An 18,200-nucleotide genomic window follows, 5' to 3' on the forward strand; every position below is an offset into this window, starting at 1 on the left:
CTTACAGAGTTTAATATTATTACCAGTGACTTGAGGAAATTTTTAATGTATCTGCTAATCAGGCTTTTTTTAAATGAGGGAATAGACGTGACATTGGCAAAAGTCATGACTGATGTTAACCTTTAACTGCTTTGTGAGTTTTGTTCATATTCTACAGCTGAATATGGGGAGGCAAGGGGAACTGGAATGAATATGTTTGGAAATAGAACTAACAAAGGGAAATAAAACATCATATTCTATAGAAAAGTAACCCTTCATGCCTTTTTGATTATTTTTTTAAGACCATCATTTACCAGCAGATGGAATTTAGGCACAGTATTTAAAAGAAGGTATCTGAGGGAAGTTGCAAACACTTATGGTCTTAAATAAGTTATTGCTATTGCGTATGACATATTTCATTCTATGACCTACAAGGGAGTATATAGAATTTCAGAGATTGATGACATTTCAATTTAGCAAATTATCTCTTGGTCAAGTTTACAGTACTATCAAAGTGGTGAATCCTCTAACAACATGTAGGGCTTCCACATAATTTCTGAAATGTTACTGGGAAGACTAGGTTTGATAATCCAGTAAAATTTATTATAAATTCTGAAATTTAGTGCTCTTCCCAAAGAGGTAACACCAAAACAAATGTATCATAGCAGAATAGATTCTTGCCTTTCTCTTGGGGATGCTTTGATTCTTTCTTCTGTGATACACGTGTGTTTACATCTCTAATCCAGTACAGTAATTAATCATCCTGCTTTTGATCTTCATTTTCACAAGCTCATGCTGAAGGCAAGATACTGAGGGAAAAATGAAGCAAGATAGAATGCTAGTATTTGGGTTTTAAGCCTTCCACCCACCTCCTAAAGCTTGTATCTTTAACAATGGATAAAAATTAATGGCCGGAGGCAATGACTAGTTTTATACCAAACCTGGTATGGGATTAATTTTGCCTTGACCATTATTCATTCTTGAATTCTGGTGTGTTTAGAGTGGCAAAATAAAAGGTCACAGATGTAGCAATAGAAAATGCAGGAGCCTGCATGAACAAACTAAACCTAAGAAGAGTAAATAGGCAGGAACTGGATTTTCTGTCGCATGAGAAATTCAATGATTTAAAAAATAATCTCTGTTCTGAAATGGCATGAAAACAAATTTGAATGTTTTCTGTGAAGCAAAATTTTAGATAAAAAGTGTTTCAGGTTGGTAAGAATATTTCATTTTGATTTTGACCTAATTTTATATTGTACCATAATACACATTTTAAAAAATTGAAATGATTGTCATTTTGAAATTGAAAATCAAACATTCTGTTCCAAAAAAGCAATAAAGGAACTCTCTGCATTGACCTCAGCAGGGGCTGGTTCAGGCCATAGGTCTATACATTGATTTAGGTGCCTAATTCTAGGTATCGACGTTTGTCTTGGCCAGAGATTTTACAAAAAGCAGCATTCATTTATCTATCACATCCTTGTGTTTGCTGTATACCATAAGTTGTTTTAAAATATCCATTTATATTACAACCATTTTGTCTGAGTATCATGGTCCATACCATAGTTACATTAACCTGTTTAATGTATTTATATGGACTATATTTGTTTCCCTATTTTGAGATTTTTTTATAACTGTTTTAATCAGAAAGTTCCTTTACTGACTAGTTACACCTGACTCAGTGTTGTTACTACTGATGTATTTGTTTAAAGGCTTGATTTTTTTCAAAAGGCAACTGTCAAGGGCTGAGTCTGTTTTGGGCCTGTGCTGGGGTACCCCCATGGAGTCAGAAGAGAGTCCATCCCAAAAAGAGGACTCCATGGAAGGGACCTCGCAAAACACTTCTGATCTATCTCCTCCCACAAGTGAGACAAAGACCCTACCGACCCTAGACTACTATTCTCCAGATCAATGGTTCTCAACCTTCTTGAGCTCAGGACCCATTTGTAATTTTATGGCCTGTTGCAACCCAGTAAATAGTTTGGAGGTGGAGGGGTTGGATCCTGCCCAGCATTCACCCCACAGTGGCAGTTCCTGTACTATGGGGCTGTCTGGACTTGGCTCTCCGCTCCAGGCATTGCAACCTCCGAGGTTGCAGCACTGCTCAGGTTTAGCTCTACTCCCCTGATTGGACCAAATTTGTGTGAGTGGAGTTGTGACCTGGATCATAGGGTTGCAGTACCACTCACTAAAATTTGGCCTACCTGGACTGCTGTCATCACAAAGGCTGGGCCAAACCTGAGTGGCACTTGGACCCCAGAGGTTGTAGTGCCTGGAGCAGGGAGGTGAGCCCAGCCAGCCCCATGGAACAGGAACCACAGGAGCTGCCACGTGACCCTTTGAAACATTCTGGTGACCCAATTTTGGGTCCCAACCCACGGATTGAGAAACCCTGTTCCAGATGACATCTTTGATCTCATTACTGCTCAGACCCTCCAGGAATGCTTCAACCAGGTAGCTGTAATCTATGGGGAAGCCACCTTGGAACACTCCACCCAACAATTTCCCCATTTTGAGTTATGCAATGAAATTCTTTACTGGGTGGAGTAACAACCTTATGCGAAAGAGCCAGAATCCAGTTCCACGTTCCCAAGCCTGCTCGACAAGAACTGTTGAGACTAGCACATTTTGTCCTGATAGCCAGACATCTGGGTAAGGCAAAGATGCTTGAGACACTACTGGCCCAATTCTTTTTTCTGGGAATTTTTGGGAAGTAGCAGATTTTTGCCAGTTCTGCCCAGACTGCAAGAAGGTAGACAAGGCCAGGGTCCCTTGATTCCTTTCCTCCTCATAACAACCCTGCTTGAAAGGGTGGGGACTGACATCATAGGACCCCTTGAGAAGAGTGCTTGGGGCCACAAATTTATTTTAGTACCAGTTGACTATGCCACAAAGCACTCAGAGGCTGTTTACTTACGGAATGCCTTCATGCCCACCCTCATGTGGGAGTGCCTGCACATCTTTTCCAGGGTAGGTCTCCCCTCAGAATTGATCACTGATCAGGGGATAAACTTTGTCCCAACTGCTTCAACAAGTCTGGTCCCTCTTAAAGGTTTGACCACTCTGGATCTCAGTCTGTCATCCTCAGACCAATGGCCTAGTCAAATGGTTTATTAAAAACCCTATGTCAATGTGTTTATTGAGACAGGTGCCACAAGTACTCCTGTTCTTTTTGCGGATACAGACTAACGTGGCTGCTACTCTGAAACAAGTCAGAGACTGGATCAATTGCTGCTGTACCTTTTATTTACAGACGAGAAGTGCTGCAGGTATCTACTGGCTTCTCCTTTTTTGAACTTCTCTACAGGAGACAATCCCAGGATATCTTAGATCTGGTCAAGATGTCATGGGACATCCAGCCTACCCACTCATTGAATGTCCTCCAGTAACTCTTGCAAATGAGGGAGAGGCTGGAGTGTCTCGGTTACTTCGTCTGGGCCAACCTATTCCAGTCCCAATAGAGTCAGGCCTAGCTGTATAATCAGGGAGTTAGGATGAGGGTATTCCAGCTGGGCAACCAAGTTGTCCTAAGCAACAGAGGGTCCTGTGGCACCTTTGAGACTAACAGAAGTACTGGGAGCATAAGCTTTCGTGGGTAAGAACCTCACTTCTTCAGTTGCAAGTTGTCCTACTGCTTCCTAGCTTGGAGAAAAATGTCTAGCCATGTGACGGGGCCCCTATAAAGTTATTCAGAGGGTTGGTCCAATTGATTATAGGGTTTACTGCTCAGAGCAGTGATGAACAAAACAGATCTACTATGTAAGTCTGCTAAAGCCCAGGAGTGCACACTTTATCCCTCCAGAAGGAGATGATGAAGATTTAGGACTCTGCTCCTGGAACTAGTTGAGATAGGAGTTAAAGGGGTCCCACTGGGGGAGTGGTTGCTGAAAGGCCAGAGAGGTCAATTAGAGAGCCTAGTGTGAGCATATCAGGATGTATTTTCCCCCATTTTCAGGACAAACCTCCCTAGTGACACATCAAATTCATATAAAACCTAGAACCAAGTCCAGTCAAAAGACCTATCTAATCCTCAAGGGGTTGAAGCCCCATTTCACACAGGAGAAGATGTTAAAGCTAGGCATGATTGCAGGATCGAGAAGTCCCTGGTGTAGTCCAGAGATCCTCATCCCTGAATCGAAGGGGACTATTCAATTCTGCATAGACTTCCACCAAATCAATGCAAACTCTAACATTAATGCCTACCAGATGTCCCAAGTTAATGACCTGTTCGATCAACTTAGCTAAGGCCAACACATCTCTACATTAGACTTAACTAAGGGCTATTGTCAAATCTGCTCTCCCCTGAGTCCTGTGCCAAGACAGCCTTCTTGATCCCCATAGGTCTTTTTCAGTTTCTTAATATGCCCTCTGGTGTACGTGGAGCCCCAGACACCTTTCAAAGACTAATGGACCAGGTGTTGCAGCCACATCAATCCTACGCAGCGGCCTACCTGGAAGACATGGTAGGCTATAATTAGGATTGGCCAACCCACCTCAGGGACTTAGCCACAGCTCTTTAGGCCCTACAGGATCCCAATTTAACAACAAACCCAAAGAAATGCATATTAGTTAAGTAAGCTACCACATACTTAAGGTATCTTTTGGGGAATGATAAAGTGCAACCCTTTGCTGTCAAAGTGGAACCCTAGCTAACACATCCATTCTGAAAACAAAAAAGCGAGTTTAAGTACGTCTTGGCTGGAGGGGTATTATAGGTGATTTTGTACCCAAGTTTACATCTCTAGCGGCTTCCCTTACAGATCTCATTAACAAAGCAGCTCCTCGGCGGGTAACTTGATCTCTCCAATGTTACCAGGTATTCCAAAACGTTAAAAGAATTCTCTGTAATAAACCAGTACTGTGTAGCCCTGATTTTTCACAAGAATTTATTTTACAAATGGATCCCCCACCCCGGGTCCTGGAGGTGGTACTGTCCCAGTAATTCCACATTCAAGAACATCCTATTGTGAATCTGAGTAGGAAACTCCTGGCATGTGAAACCTGGTATTTGGTCCGCCAGAAGGAGTGTCTAGAAATACAGTGGGTGGTGAAAGCCCTGCACTATTATTTGTTTGGGACTTCCTTTCTTCTCGTCAATTACCACGCAATGCTTCAATGGCTCCAGATAATGAAAAATTCAAATATCTGGGTTACCTGTAATGTACCTTGCCTTAAAGCACTTTTGTTTTCATACAGAGCATAGTCCCAGCAAGACCCACTCTGTCCAGGATGAATGAAGATTGTGAGCCACACAGAGGCCTGCGAAGAGCAGAGTCGGTATGTGAGAGGGTTTGTCTACACTGCAATTAGATACCTGCAGCTGGCCCATGCCCGCTGACTCAGGCTCGTGGGGCTCCGGCTGTGGGGCTGTTTAATTGTTGTATAGATGTTCCAGCTTGGGCTGCAGCCTGAGCTCTGGGACAACCTCCCACTTCCCAGGGTTCTAGAATCTGGGCTCCAGCACAAGCCAAGACAGCACTACCATTTAAACAGCCCCACAGCCTAAGCCCTGCGAGCCCAAGTCAGCTGGCACGGGCCAGCCGTGGGCTTTTAATTGCAGTGAAGACATATGATGAGAGAGCAGAGGGAGTGAGGGAGCTACCTGCAGAAGACGAAGTCTGGAGCAGGCTTGCTAAATGAGTTAACCAAAGACATTTGATGCAGGAAGGGAACCTCAAGCAGCTGGTTCCTTTTAAGACAGCAAAAACAGTTCTCGAAGAGGGCTGACTCTGGGAAGTCTGTTAGGGAGTCAGCTCTGAGGAGGGCAGCTGCACGCTGAACCCAGAATGGATCACCTCTGAAGGACAGATAAAAGGACCCTGTGAAGGATCTCTTTCACTCACCCAGGCTCTGAGGTCAGAGTCGTGCCCCAGGACAGACTTTTGGAACTTTAAGTTTTAGGCTTGGTCTATGCTACAGAGTTAGGTTGACACAAGGAAGCTTACATCAACCTAACTATGGAAATGTCTACACGTAAATTTTGCTCCTGCCGATGTAACTGCCCTGCTATGCTGACTTAATAACTCCACCTCCTTGAGTGGCATAGAGTCAAGGTAAATGTAGTTAGGTTTATGCATTGTCAGTGTAGACACTGCATTGCTTATGTTGATTGTTACTGACTTTCAGAAGCCTTCCCACAATGCCCCACACTAACAGTACAATTGATACAAGTGCTCCTGGTGAGGATACAGACGGCTGACACAAGGAGCAAAGTGTAGACACACACAAGCGAAGTAATTACTGTGCTGGCAGTATGCCGACCTAAGTTAGGTTGAATTTTGTAGTGTAGACATGGCCTGACTTTCGAGTTCATTTTGTCTGAATAAACCCAGCCCCCAATAAGGGTGGTGATTGGATGAGCAAGGATGTGGAATCTGTAAAAGAGCCTGGAGGGCAGAATAAAGATCAAGGCAGTCCAGAGGCACTCCAGTCACAAGGTGGTATGAGGGCAGCCTACTCATTTATGGGGCCCTGATTGGAGGCCTTTGGTGCTACAGTAGTAGTACTACTATTATTAATAATTTTGTGCAGGCAATTACACTGTGCATGCAAATTCCAATTTGCATGTGAACTTGTGGTAACTGCATCTGCAAGCTATGCAAGGAGCAGCATACCTGATTTTTGGAAAATCAGAACAAGTTGAAAACCCTAATGTATTTTGGGGCTGGGAAAATAGTTAAAAACAGGAGACTTTTCAGCAGATTTCATATACAAAGCCTATAATTCAATTTGGAAAAATGCTACATTATCTGCTATCATTATTTTATTATATTAAAGTCTAGTTAGGATCAGGACTTCATTGTACTAGGTGATGCACAAACACATATGGAGACAGATTCCCTGCTGCAAAGATATTTTAAAAGGTACAAAAACCTAGACTACTTGAAGGCTTTTTCAAGGCCATAAATTCTTACATCAGATAGGAACTTTCATAAACAAAATGTCAGGTCCTCTTTTTTGTGTGTTGTTTGTGATGCCAAGTTGCTAATCTTGCATAAAGTTCTTCCCCAGCTAAAGGGTGTTGGCTGAAGCAACTCCCACATGCCAAAAATGTGTTCTGTTGCAGTAGATCTTAATTTCAATCAGCTGATGAAACAAATGTGTATTAAAGTGGGAGGATTAGACAGCTCATCATGATGAGTTCTGCACTTTCCTTCTCTTTGTAGTTTAACTAGAGACTAACAAGAGTTGGCCCCTTGTTTCTTGTGTCATCAATCAGCCACTGACCCGAAATCTGAGCCTTCTCTTCCCCTCACCCCCAGATGGTAGGAAAGGGCAAAGATTTATTTTAATTAGAGAATTTAATTAATTTACCCCTAACTCTTGTTGTTGAATTATAGAACAAAATGAGTAAATTTTGGTCTTTGAAAATTTACTACAAAAATGTCTTCATTATTTGCCAAAATATACTAGTTTACTTTTAACAGAGAATGAAAAAGTATATACCCTGGAAACATTTTAAATACAATAAAATTAATGACTGAAACATTAAAGATAAACAGAATTGCATAAGCTATCTTACATAAGCTGTTTTTTAAAAAGCATTAGATATACAAGATAAAGGAATACAACAAAGTTGATGCAACTCCAAGTGGGAAGCACTATTTGAAAAGAAATTTATTTTTATAACTTTTATAACAGATATATGTATACTTATTATAACCCATAACCTGTTTAATATATTGGGCCAGATCCTCAGATGTTGTAAATTAGTTGATTTATATCAGTGGAGGATCTGGCCCATTAATTCTACTGTTGTGATATTAAATGACTACTATCTGTTATACATCACCATGTTGATTTTGTAGTGTGGAATCATGTGAATGCAATAGTACAGAGAAGCATGTAAAATAAGTATTATTTTAAGCCATTCTTTCCACTTATTGGGAAAATAAAAAGCAAAATTAGCCTATAAAAATAACACCTTGGATTTTTGTTTGTTTACTTCATTCTGGTAGTTTTGTCCAGATTTTAAAGTTTTAGGTACATTCAAAAGGATCACAGTAAAAGATATTTGCCTAATGATTTCAAAAGAGTAATTAAAAAAAAATGACACTACTGCTGCTTCTTTGACATAATTCTCCCTGTATAATGTATAAATTAAAAGAAAAGTATACAAAATATTTTTAAAGGTTTCATGTTGTTCCTCTGGAAATCAATGGTACCAGCATCTGTGCCAAAACATGTAATGATTCCATCTTCCTTAACTCTAATAACAATATGTGAATTGCTCATCAAACAACCTGTCTGGGAGGGGAAAAGCAAATTATTGTTGTGAGGTTGAGCTCATTTTCTGTTCTCAGGTCACAATAAGCATAATGCCATTCTGTGGCACAAAACTCCCCCATTACAGTGCCAGGCTTTTTAGCTTAAAAATTGCCCTACTATGTTCCAGATAATTGCAGACTCCTTTTCATTACAAGTTTTCCTGGGACAGCTTGGGACTGTAAATTAAAACCAGGTGGCATAAACAGTGATATGTATTCAAATTACATTCATGTACCATAAAATAAGAAAGACTCAGCAACATGTTTACCACTTACTTTATGTTGAAGGTTTAAGCTGTTTTCTCGCTGTGGAATATAAAGTTCTTTATTTATTACTCTTATCAGGTTTGGTAAATAATGGTCCTTAATTTTTCATAGAAATCTAGGATTCAGCCCTCAAATGCTGAGTATTTACTGCATATGTTATATGTGAGGTGTGTCACATCTCACTGACATTAGGAGATGAGGGTGCTCATAGAATAGAAGGTGATCAGCACCTTTTTGATTTGAGCCCCAATGGTGCATTTTCTTCTGAGAACATTAAAAACTACTAAAACTCAGAAATCAGTATTGTAATGTGTTAGAAACTGAATGGTTACATCAGTTACATAGTAAAGGATTCCTTCCTCCCATCTCCTGCAAACACCCACTTTTTACTGGATTAAGAATCAACATATAAATCAAACAAAAATGATATCCTCATCCATGATTGCAGAATCCCCATTCCAAAAGGAGAAAGGTGAAACCAACACTGGACACGATGTATGCACATTAGCTATTATGCTTGTGGTGTTTATTATTTGCTATTAAATCATCATAACAGACAATACATAATAATAAACACAAAAAGAGAGACAAAACCCTGCTGAAAAATAGCATGAGACAGAAGGGAGAAAGAGGGGGAGATGGGAAGAAATTGCATACTGTTTGATTCACATAACCCTCATATGTTGATTTTTTATTTAATGTTAAAGGATAGCTAACTAACCAATGTTCATTAATAAATGTGCAAAACCTTAATACAGGTTCTTTATGCTCAGCTTGGATATTAGTGAAGACCTCAAGCTGAAATATGTTTTCCCATTTTTTGTAGTACTTGTTTCTCTTCTTTCATTATATGGAATAAAGAGTCTTAATTTTTTTATACTGCAAGTGAACCAATGTTTTATTTTTATTTTATTGAGAGTGGCAGGACTATCCCAAATGGTGGTTTTATAGAGTTCAGCTATATTGGAAATTAGGAATATCAACATGATGTGTGTCCTATTAAATTCTTCTATAAGTAAACATTCTAGAAGGCATCTGATTTTATACTCAAGCTTACTTTCACAATACCTGGGTCACATTTTTCTGGATTCACAGAAAAATGTTCAGTAAAATGCCTCAACAGAAAAACAATTGGAGTCAGTGACTGGACACTAGGAATGAACTTGGCCCTAAATCTTTTTTTAAACAACCTCCTTATGTCTGGCAACATCTGAAAGACAACAAGAAATAGTTGTTAATCACTAGATTTTTTTGTTGGTCTGGAATCAAAGGAACAAATACTACTTATGATATATGCAGGGATGAAAAAAGCAAAATTCCGGCTGTACTGACTCACTGCTTTGCTTATTTATACTGTAAACTGAGCTAAGAGGTGGTGCAAGGAGCTGCCAGGAGGGGCAGAACAGCAATTATAGTTGCTGTACTTTTGACAAAGAGCATTATTAATCATAACTGAAGAATTACAGTTCCAAATTATGCATATGACATGTATTGCTGCTTTTCAAAATACATTGGGCCATATTTGTTTACTGGTTTAGCTGACATGAAAAACAGCAGAGTGCCCTGCTGTGGAAAATGGGGACATAGGGTTGTAGCAATGCAAAGTGCCCATAGCTTCACTTAGGAGTGGCCACTGTTGGAAGTAATAATAGCACTCAAATGGTGATGGCTGTCTTAACATTTTTTATCAGTCTTATGGGTACAGATTGAATATTGTGCCACAACAGCAAATCTCTTCCATTATCTTATCTCACAAATGATGAACTCTGCTGTAGATTTTGGAGTTGAAGGCCCTTCTACATCCTTTTCTGCTGCTCATTTTTTTTAGCTTTTAGAAAAATTTAGGAAAACATCCTCCTCCATTAGCCAACAAAAGAAACAAATGGTTTTCTACAATAAACATAACCTCTAGTAAAAAAAAGTCACTTAATACTGTAACTAAGAAGGAAGTTACAGACAAAATTCCTGTTAATAAGAATGGGAGTTCTGAGGATAATTCAATTTTTTTGTTCATTGCTTTGAAAATCTTAGCTCTCTCAAGTGCTTCCTGTGGGATAATCAACATCTCCTAAATCCTTGCTCCTTCTGTTCTCTCCTCTTGACTGTATGGACATTCATCTCTCTTTCAGGCTCCAGAAGACTAGCTTGACCAGGCTCAGAGACATTGCTTGAGGACTTTGAGTTGAGGAGCTTGTAAGCCAGGGTTCCTGAGGTAAAGGCCTCTTAAACAGTTATTTCAATCTGTCTCACTGTTCTTTCATGTGTCTGAAGCTACTCCTAGCTACAATTAAAATTAATCATAAAATCATCATCAGTATGTACAAGTAATAATACAACCTTTATCTTGTGGGACCCGAAAGCAACTAGTAAGCTTATAGGGTGACAGTGCACCAATCTGGAGCATCAGAGGATGATATATATATATATGTTTGAGATTTTATACTATATTTTACATAGTAATGCTACTATCCTGTGCACTAACTTGCAAGAAGAGGGGACAGGGCCATCTGGTTATTGAATGTGAAAAGGGAGCTCCAGAAAAAGTATTCTGGATTGAGAAATTCAGTGGAACATACATTCTTTCCTATGGAGTAAAATTTTAGGCTATTGACTCCCAAACAATCAACAGAGAACTTGCTGGTGGTCTATCCCTAAAGAGCAAGCTGGTCACATGATGCTGGCTCTCTTCCTTGACACCGACCCCCAAACTGTATTAAAAATAGCTGCAAATATATTAAAATGATTGCCTAATATCACTTTTCTTTATAAGCAATTGCTGTAGTAGCCAGAGGTTGTTATGTGAATGGGTGAGAAGGTGGTCCCTATGATTACAAATGGGAAGTGGTTTGCAACATAGTAGAAAGTTTTGCAACCCCCTTACTTCTAGCATAGAATTTGAGTGATTTAACTGGCTGTGACTAAGTAGCAGATAACTGTATGATTACACTCCCCCCTCCCTTTAACCCAACCTGGAAACGCATTAAGACACTAAAGGGGAAGTGTAGGTGGATTCCTATTAGGAATCAAATTAATTCATTTTGTTTTATTACAGCTGCAGGAAATGTTGAGCCAAGGCTGACAACTGAAAATGAGTATATAAAGGGATTATTCTGCACAAATATACATAGACTCCTATTTGAAAATATGGTGGTTGTCTCTATTGGAAACTGTGGTGTTTTGAAAGTTGTATTAAAATTTTGATTTATTACTTTAAATTACCAAAGGTCTTCAAATTTCCTGCCCCTGCTTGCCCCTATGGGTCTTTGTAATGAAGCATGAGATCTGGGCCTGGCAGTAGCTAGACCAAGGTAAGCTGTGGTCTGTTTTTGAGAGCAGTCTGCTTTGTCTCTCTCTGGTTTGTGCATGTGTTACTATTCTGAATTCCAAGAAATAAAGTTATGTTGCATTTTCCAGCAAGAGTATTTTTTTTTTATCTAACATCTCTCTTTGTATGCTATGCAGAAATTAGTTTAGGCCATAAATTATAAGTGATGTTAACAATGTATTCTAGGCTTTCCTTCACTCATTGTATTTTCATTATTTAAATGTTTTCACCCCTCAGCTCATAGATAGGAATTCCTTCCTTGTCACCCTGATATTGGCAGCAATGGTACAGTCTGTTTTTAACAGAAGAGGAATGGGTGACAGCACTACCGCATTTCCAGCGCCTTTAAAGGCTAAAATTACTTTTCCCACTCTGAGAGGGGTAGCTGTGTTAGTCTGGATCTGTAAAAAGTAACAGAGGGTCCTGTGACACCTTTAAGACTAACAGATGTATTGGAGCATAAGCTTTCGTGGGTGAATGCCCCCATGCGTCTGAGGAAGTGGGCCTTCACCCACGAAAGCTTATGCACCAACACATCTGTTAGTCTCAAAGATGCCACAGGACCCTCTGTTGCCTTTTCCCACTCTGGAGCGAGCGAACAACGCTAAACTCGTGGGAAACTGGGGGCTTCTCCTCCAGGTCGCTGTCGCTCTGCCTCTGACCGCGGCTGGCTTGCAGGCGGTGGTGGCTCTTTGACGGGGGCGCGGTGCACCTGCCTGCGCTACTCCCCCTCCCCCGGCGTGGCTCCCAGCGCCTGGCCAGCCCCCGTCCGCGCCAGGCCGAGCTGGCAGCTTGCCCGCGGAGGCGGCGCGGCCGCTCCCTGCTGCGGGGAGTCAGGTGAGCCGCTGCCGCTCCAAGGCGTGTCCAGTCCTGGGCGCTGCCGGGCGGCTACTAATCCCCGCCCCGGCCCAGCTCTCTCGCACTTTCTGCCCCGCGTCCCAGCTCCCCTCCGCCGTGCCCAGCTCCCCGTCTCGGGGTGGGCGCCCCGCGGGCAGCATGTACGGCGGCCAGCAGCAGTTGCAGCCCCAGGCGCTGCCCCAGCACCTGCAGCATCACCGGCCGCAGCATCACCGGCCCGAGCCCTGCTACCACACGCTGCCTCTGCCGCACCACCGGCCTCGGCAGTGCCCCGAGCCGCTGCCGTGCTACGAGCCGCCGCCTCGGCAGAGCCGGCCCCGGCCGTGCCCCGAGCCCCTGCCGTGCCACGACCTGCCGCCGCCCCTGCAGAGCCGGCCCCGGCCGTGCCCCGAGCCGCTGCCGTGCCACGACCTGCCGCCGCCCCTGCAGAGCCGGCCCCGGCCGTGCCCCGAGCCCCTGCCGAGCTGGCCCCAGCAGTGCCCCGAGCCGCCGCCCCTGCAGAGCCGGCCCCGGCCGTGCCCCGAGCCCCTGCCGAGCTGGCCCCAGCAGTGCCCCGAGCCGCTGCCCAAGCCATGCCCCGATCTGCGGCCCCTGCCCTGCCCGGAGCCGCTGCCCCACCAGCACCATCAGCATCAGGACGGCAACGTGGTGTACGAGCGGGTGAGGACCTATAGCTGCCCCGGGGGCAAGCGGGTGCAGGTGCTGGAGCCCCCTCCGTGCTCCCCCAGGCCGGTGTCCCCGCTGGAGAACGCGTCAGGCCACCAGCATGTCATCTGGAGCTGCGACCCGCCTCAGCAGGTACACGGGCCTCCCTCCCCTTCTCCCCTCCTGCCCTTGGACGGGGGCTCGTTAGGCTCCCCTCTTGTGCTTCTGTGGACTTGGACCTCTGCTACTTCCTGCTGGGTGTGTGTGTGCGGGGGTGGGGTGTCATTGACTAGTTACAGAGTGTTTGTGTGTGTGTGTGTGTGTGGGGGGGATGATTGACTAGTTACAGTGTGGGGGGAGGCATTGACTGGTTACACTGGGGGGGGGTGTCATTGATGCACAGGCTCATTTACACAACTGTTGCTGAGGGACTGGCTACCCTTGAAATTCAAAATCCTTGTATATGGCTGGACTTCCTGAAGTGAGTCATACAAGGGCTACTATGCTTCTAAACAGATTTACAAGCTGCATAGGAGAGTATTTTCTTTTTTGGCATTCATCAGTGTGGGAGAGGTGTGTTCAGCTTTCACCATAGAGCTACTGACATAAAGAGAAAAGATAATGTAGAAAAGAGTTCTGAATATGTGTGACAGCTTTATGAATGTGGTGTAAACAGGACTGATTTAATGTATGAGCACTGATTATCTGCAGTGGAGAACTGTAACAGGTGAAATCATTAGGTTTAAAAGTGTTTTGCAGTCTGTCCTGGGATTTCTATTCTTGTTCTTATATAAGAAATGTATATATCATTTTTGTACTGTTAAGATAAATGGATTATGAATTGGATAGATGAACCTCATAAAAGCTAGTGACTGCTTTTGGAATGAGATCAAAACCAGATAGTACTTTAAGATATTTTTTTGTGTTACAATGTAATTAATATAATAAAAATTACTATTGGAAGTACTGAAGTATTAAAGTATTAAAGAAAATCATTATAAATTTCATCTTTACACAGGGCATTGCTGAAATTATGCTAAGCAACCTGTTTATTATCTATGTGTGAAAAGCTATATATAACGCTTTAGTAATTCCTACTTGTTGACTACAGGGCTACAAACAAACAAACTCCCACAACATTTCAGTTCAACACAATTCAATAAGGACAAATGCAAAGTACTCACTTAGGAAAGAACAATCAGTTGCACACATATAAAATGGGAAATGACTGCTTAGGAAGGAAATGGATTTGGGGGTCATAGTGGACCACAAGCTAAATATGAGTCAACAGTGTAACAGTGCTGCAAAAAAAGCGAACATGATTCTGGGATGCATTAGCAGGAGTGTTGTAAAAAATAGCATGAGAAGTAATTCTTCTGCTCTACTCCCCGCTGATTAGGCCTCAACTGGAGTGTTGTGTCCAGTTCTGGGTGCCACATTTCAGGAAAGATGTGGACAAATTGGAGAAAGTCCAGAGAAGAGCAACAAATGTGATTAAAGGTCTAGAAAACATGACCTATGAGGGAAGATTGAAAAAAATGGGTTTTAGTATGGAAAAGAGAAGATGAGAGGGTTCATAACAGTTTTCAAGTACATAAAAGGATGTTACAAGGAGGAGGGAATTATTCTTCTTAACCTCTGAGGATAGGACAAGAAGCTTGCAGCAAGGGAAGTATAGGTTGGACATTAGGAAAAACTTCCTAACTGTCAGGGTGGTTAAGCACTAGAATAAATTGCCTAGGAAGGCTGTGGAATCTCCATCATTGGAGATTTTTAAGAGCAGGTTAGATAAACACATGTCAGGAATGGTCTAGATAATACTTAGTCCTGCCATGAGTGCAGGGGACTGGACTAGATGACCTCTCAAGGTCCCTTCCAGTCCTATGATTCTATGATCTTGCAGATATTCCATCCTGTTACAAAATTTTCTGCATCTCTCTGTGTCCCAATACAATTAAAATGGTGTTTTTGAAATGTTGTCTCACCCCTATTTTTTGTAATCCTTATATTTAAGTGCATCTTTTTATTGTCTTTTTATTTGTGGCTTTTGTTTCTTTTGATACAGAAAAGTTTAATAAATACAATATATGAAAAAGAATAGGGACTACTGAAAAAACATTAGTTCCATAACCCATCTTAAATGAACTATAACAAGAAGCTTTATTTAAAAACTTACGGATTAAATGAAACTGTAAAAGAATTCTACTTGAAGTTGAAAATGCACAAATCAATTTAAATAGATCAGACTATTAGCTGTAGCCCTTTTTCCAATAGGCGGATATTAATGGGATCAATAGGAATTGGATCAGGCATCATCTATGGTTTGTAATAGAAACACTAACAACACTTAAACTATAGTGACACACATTCCTCTTCATAATTCTGCAGAACAGTAATTGTCAAATTTGACTTTTGTATACTTTAAAAAGTTATTTTAACAGTAACGTATTTAGGGTATTAGGTAGGAATTTTGGTGTTCTTGGATATATCTCTTAACCGTAATTATATTAACTTTTAAACTATTTTAATATCTATCTGTCTGATTCAATTAAAAAATGACCTTACAGAAAAGTACTTTACCAGATAGAAAATGATAGACTTTGCATAGGCTTTCTGAACCGTCGTATAGAATTCAGAATTTTTAATAGAAAATATATCCTGCTACAGCATTCTATAGGATAGTTTGTAGATTATTGGTTCCCCCCACTTTTTTTTTATTTAGAAAGGATATCATTCTCTATTAAATTACCGTATTTAGGATTGCTAAGAAATTTCTATAGCACTCTATTGATTTCATCCCTATTATGCTCTCTAGACTACAGGACTTTTCCCTCCGAGTCTCCAGTGTTTCGCTTCATGGAAGCTGAGGAAAATTTTATTTTTGTGGCATCTGCAGTTTTTCATAGACTACCACAATGTGAATGACTTTTCAAAAATTGAATTTTCTATGACCTTGAAAAATGATTTAAGACTGAGCAAAAGAGTATAAAACTCAGTAATAATATGTGTTTCAACAGGTAAACATTTGTAAAATCCCTGTCTTCATAGTACAATATCCTGCTATAGGGCTGTATTTTCAGATAAGTGAATGTGCAGATTTTCACACACAATGTGCTCACAGCTATTTATTTACTCACAGCATTTACTTTGATTATGCATTCAAATTGGGTTATTGTGTGTACAAATTATTATATTTTTTGTGCACAATTGTCTAGTTTCCATTACTAGTGGTAATAAGTTATATAATTGTTTAAGCTAACTTTTTTCAAAATCAGGCCTGTGAGGGTTGTTGTTATAATAATAATAATTAATTAATTAATAATAATAAAAAAGACTATCGAGCAAAGAAAATTCCTTTTTGTGTCTTTAGCTCCAGTTTATGAAATGAAGAATTTTAATCCTGAACAAATTTAAGGAAAACTTTGACAAGCAAGTATTAACGCTGCTTGTCAGAACTTTACAAGTGGCATTTAGACAGAATTCTGTGCTGAGAATTAGGAGGCAAGAGTTATCCTTCTGCCACTGACTGTGCTTTGTGATCATAGACAAGTCAGCTAAATTCTCTGTGCTTCAGTGACCCTGTCTGTAAAATAGAGAGATATGCCCAAACTTGTAATGTGCATTGAAATCTAGAGAAGAAAATGTTAAGTATTAATTACACCTCTATCCCGATATAACGCAACCCGATATAATGCAGTAAAGTGGGGCGGGGGGGGAGGGCTGTGCGCTCCAGCATAGCAAAGCAAGTTCGATATAATGAGGTTTCACCTATAACGCGGTAAGATTCTTTGGCTCCCGAGGACAGCGTTATATCGGGGTAGAGGTGTAATATGTAGTACTTTACTACGCAGTGTAGTTGTAGCTGTGTCAGTCTGGGGATATTAGAGAGGTAAGATGGTATTTTTTTAGAAGTTTGTTCAATAAAAGATATTTCCTCACCCACCTTGTCTCTCCATGTAGTATTGTAGACATATTAGGAAACATGAATTAAGTGTGTCAAACAAACAAGAAGTTCCTACCCTGAAACAATTGAGGTTCTAAATTGCTGATCCAGTAGATTGCTTAACTTTAAGCATGTACCGTAGTCATATTGAAGTCAATGGGACTACACCTCTAAACCGATACAACGCGGTCCTCTGGAGCCAAAAAATCTCACCATGTTATAGATGAAACCACGTTATATCCAGAGGTTAAAGTAAGCTGGTATGGTCAGGCTTCCCTGGTGGTGATTTAAAGGGCCCGGTGCTCCAGCCACTGCGGGGAGCCCCAGGCCCTTTAAATCACCACTGGAGCTCCGGCAGCTGGGCTCGGGCAGTGATTTAAAGGGCCCGGGGCTCCCCGCTGCTTTACCGTGTTATATCCGAATTCGTGTTGTATCGGGTCGCATTATATCTGGGTAGAGGTGTATTTGTGTGCCTAAAGTTAAGTATGTGCTTAAGTGTTTGCTGAATCAGGCTCTAAAGGCACAAAAAGGTCAGCCATAGAGTGAGTTGTGGTTTCTGTAGCTGGAATACTGGTCATAAACTTTTGGAAGGTGGAGAGGGAGGATGCTTAATAAACATTAATTTAGGAGGTTTCTCAAGATCAGGTGTCAGCAAGTGAGAAGGCGTGTAGTTGGAAGTGGATGAAAGAAACGAAAGAAGTGGTTGGCAAGAATTTTGGAAGAAGTATGAAGAGTGACAGGGAGAGTAGGTGGAATTTAATGTTTGTTCAGTCCCCTACATGGGGAAATATATAATTCTTTGGAAGGCTGAGTTGTCCAATTGGAAATGCAGGGGACTAGAAGTAAGAACGCTTGATCCCTATTCTTCACTCTCCTATTGACTTTGTGCAGATTGCTTAATTTCTGCATCTCTCAG

At 41.3% G+C, this 18,200-nt stretch overlaps 1 protein-coding gene across 1 annotated transcript in view; it reads left to right on the forward strand.

Moving 5' to 3' along the window:
• The first annotated feature begins 12,681 nt into the window (after positions 1-12,681).
• Positions 12,682-18,200, forward strand: part of POF1B (POF1B actin binding protein) — a 41,388-nt gene continuing 35,869 nt past the window's right edge. The window contains exon 1 of the mRNA XM_005284568.3: positions 12,682-13,494. Within this exon, the coding sequence (XP_005284625.2) occupies positions 12,835-13,494 (660 nt within the window). The 5' untranslated portion in view covers positions 12,682-12,834. The remainder of the gene's footprint in view (positions 13,495-18,200) is intronic.

This window comes from Chrysemys picta, chromosome 9 (assembly GCF_011386835.1).
Source record: "Chrysemys picta bellii isolate R12L10 chromosome 9, ASM1138683v2, whole genome shotgun sequence".
Taxonomy (NCBI): domain Eukaryota; kingdom Metazoa; phylum Chordata; order Testudines; family Emydidae; genus Chrysemys; species Chrysemys picta.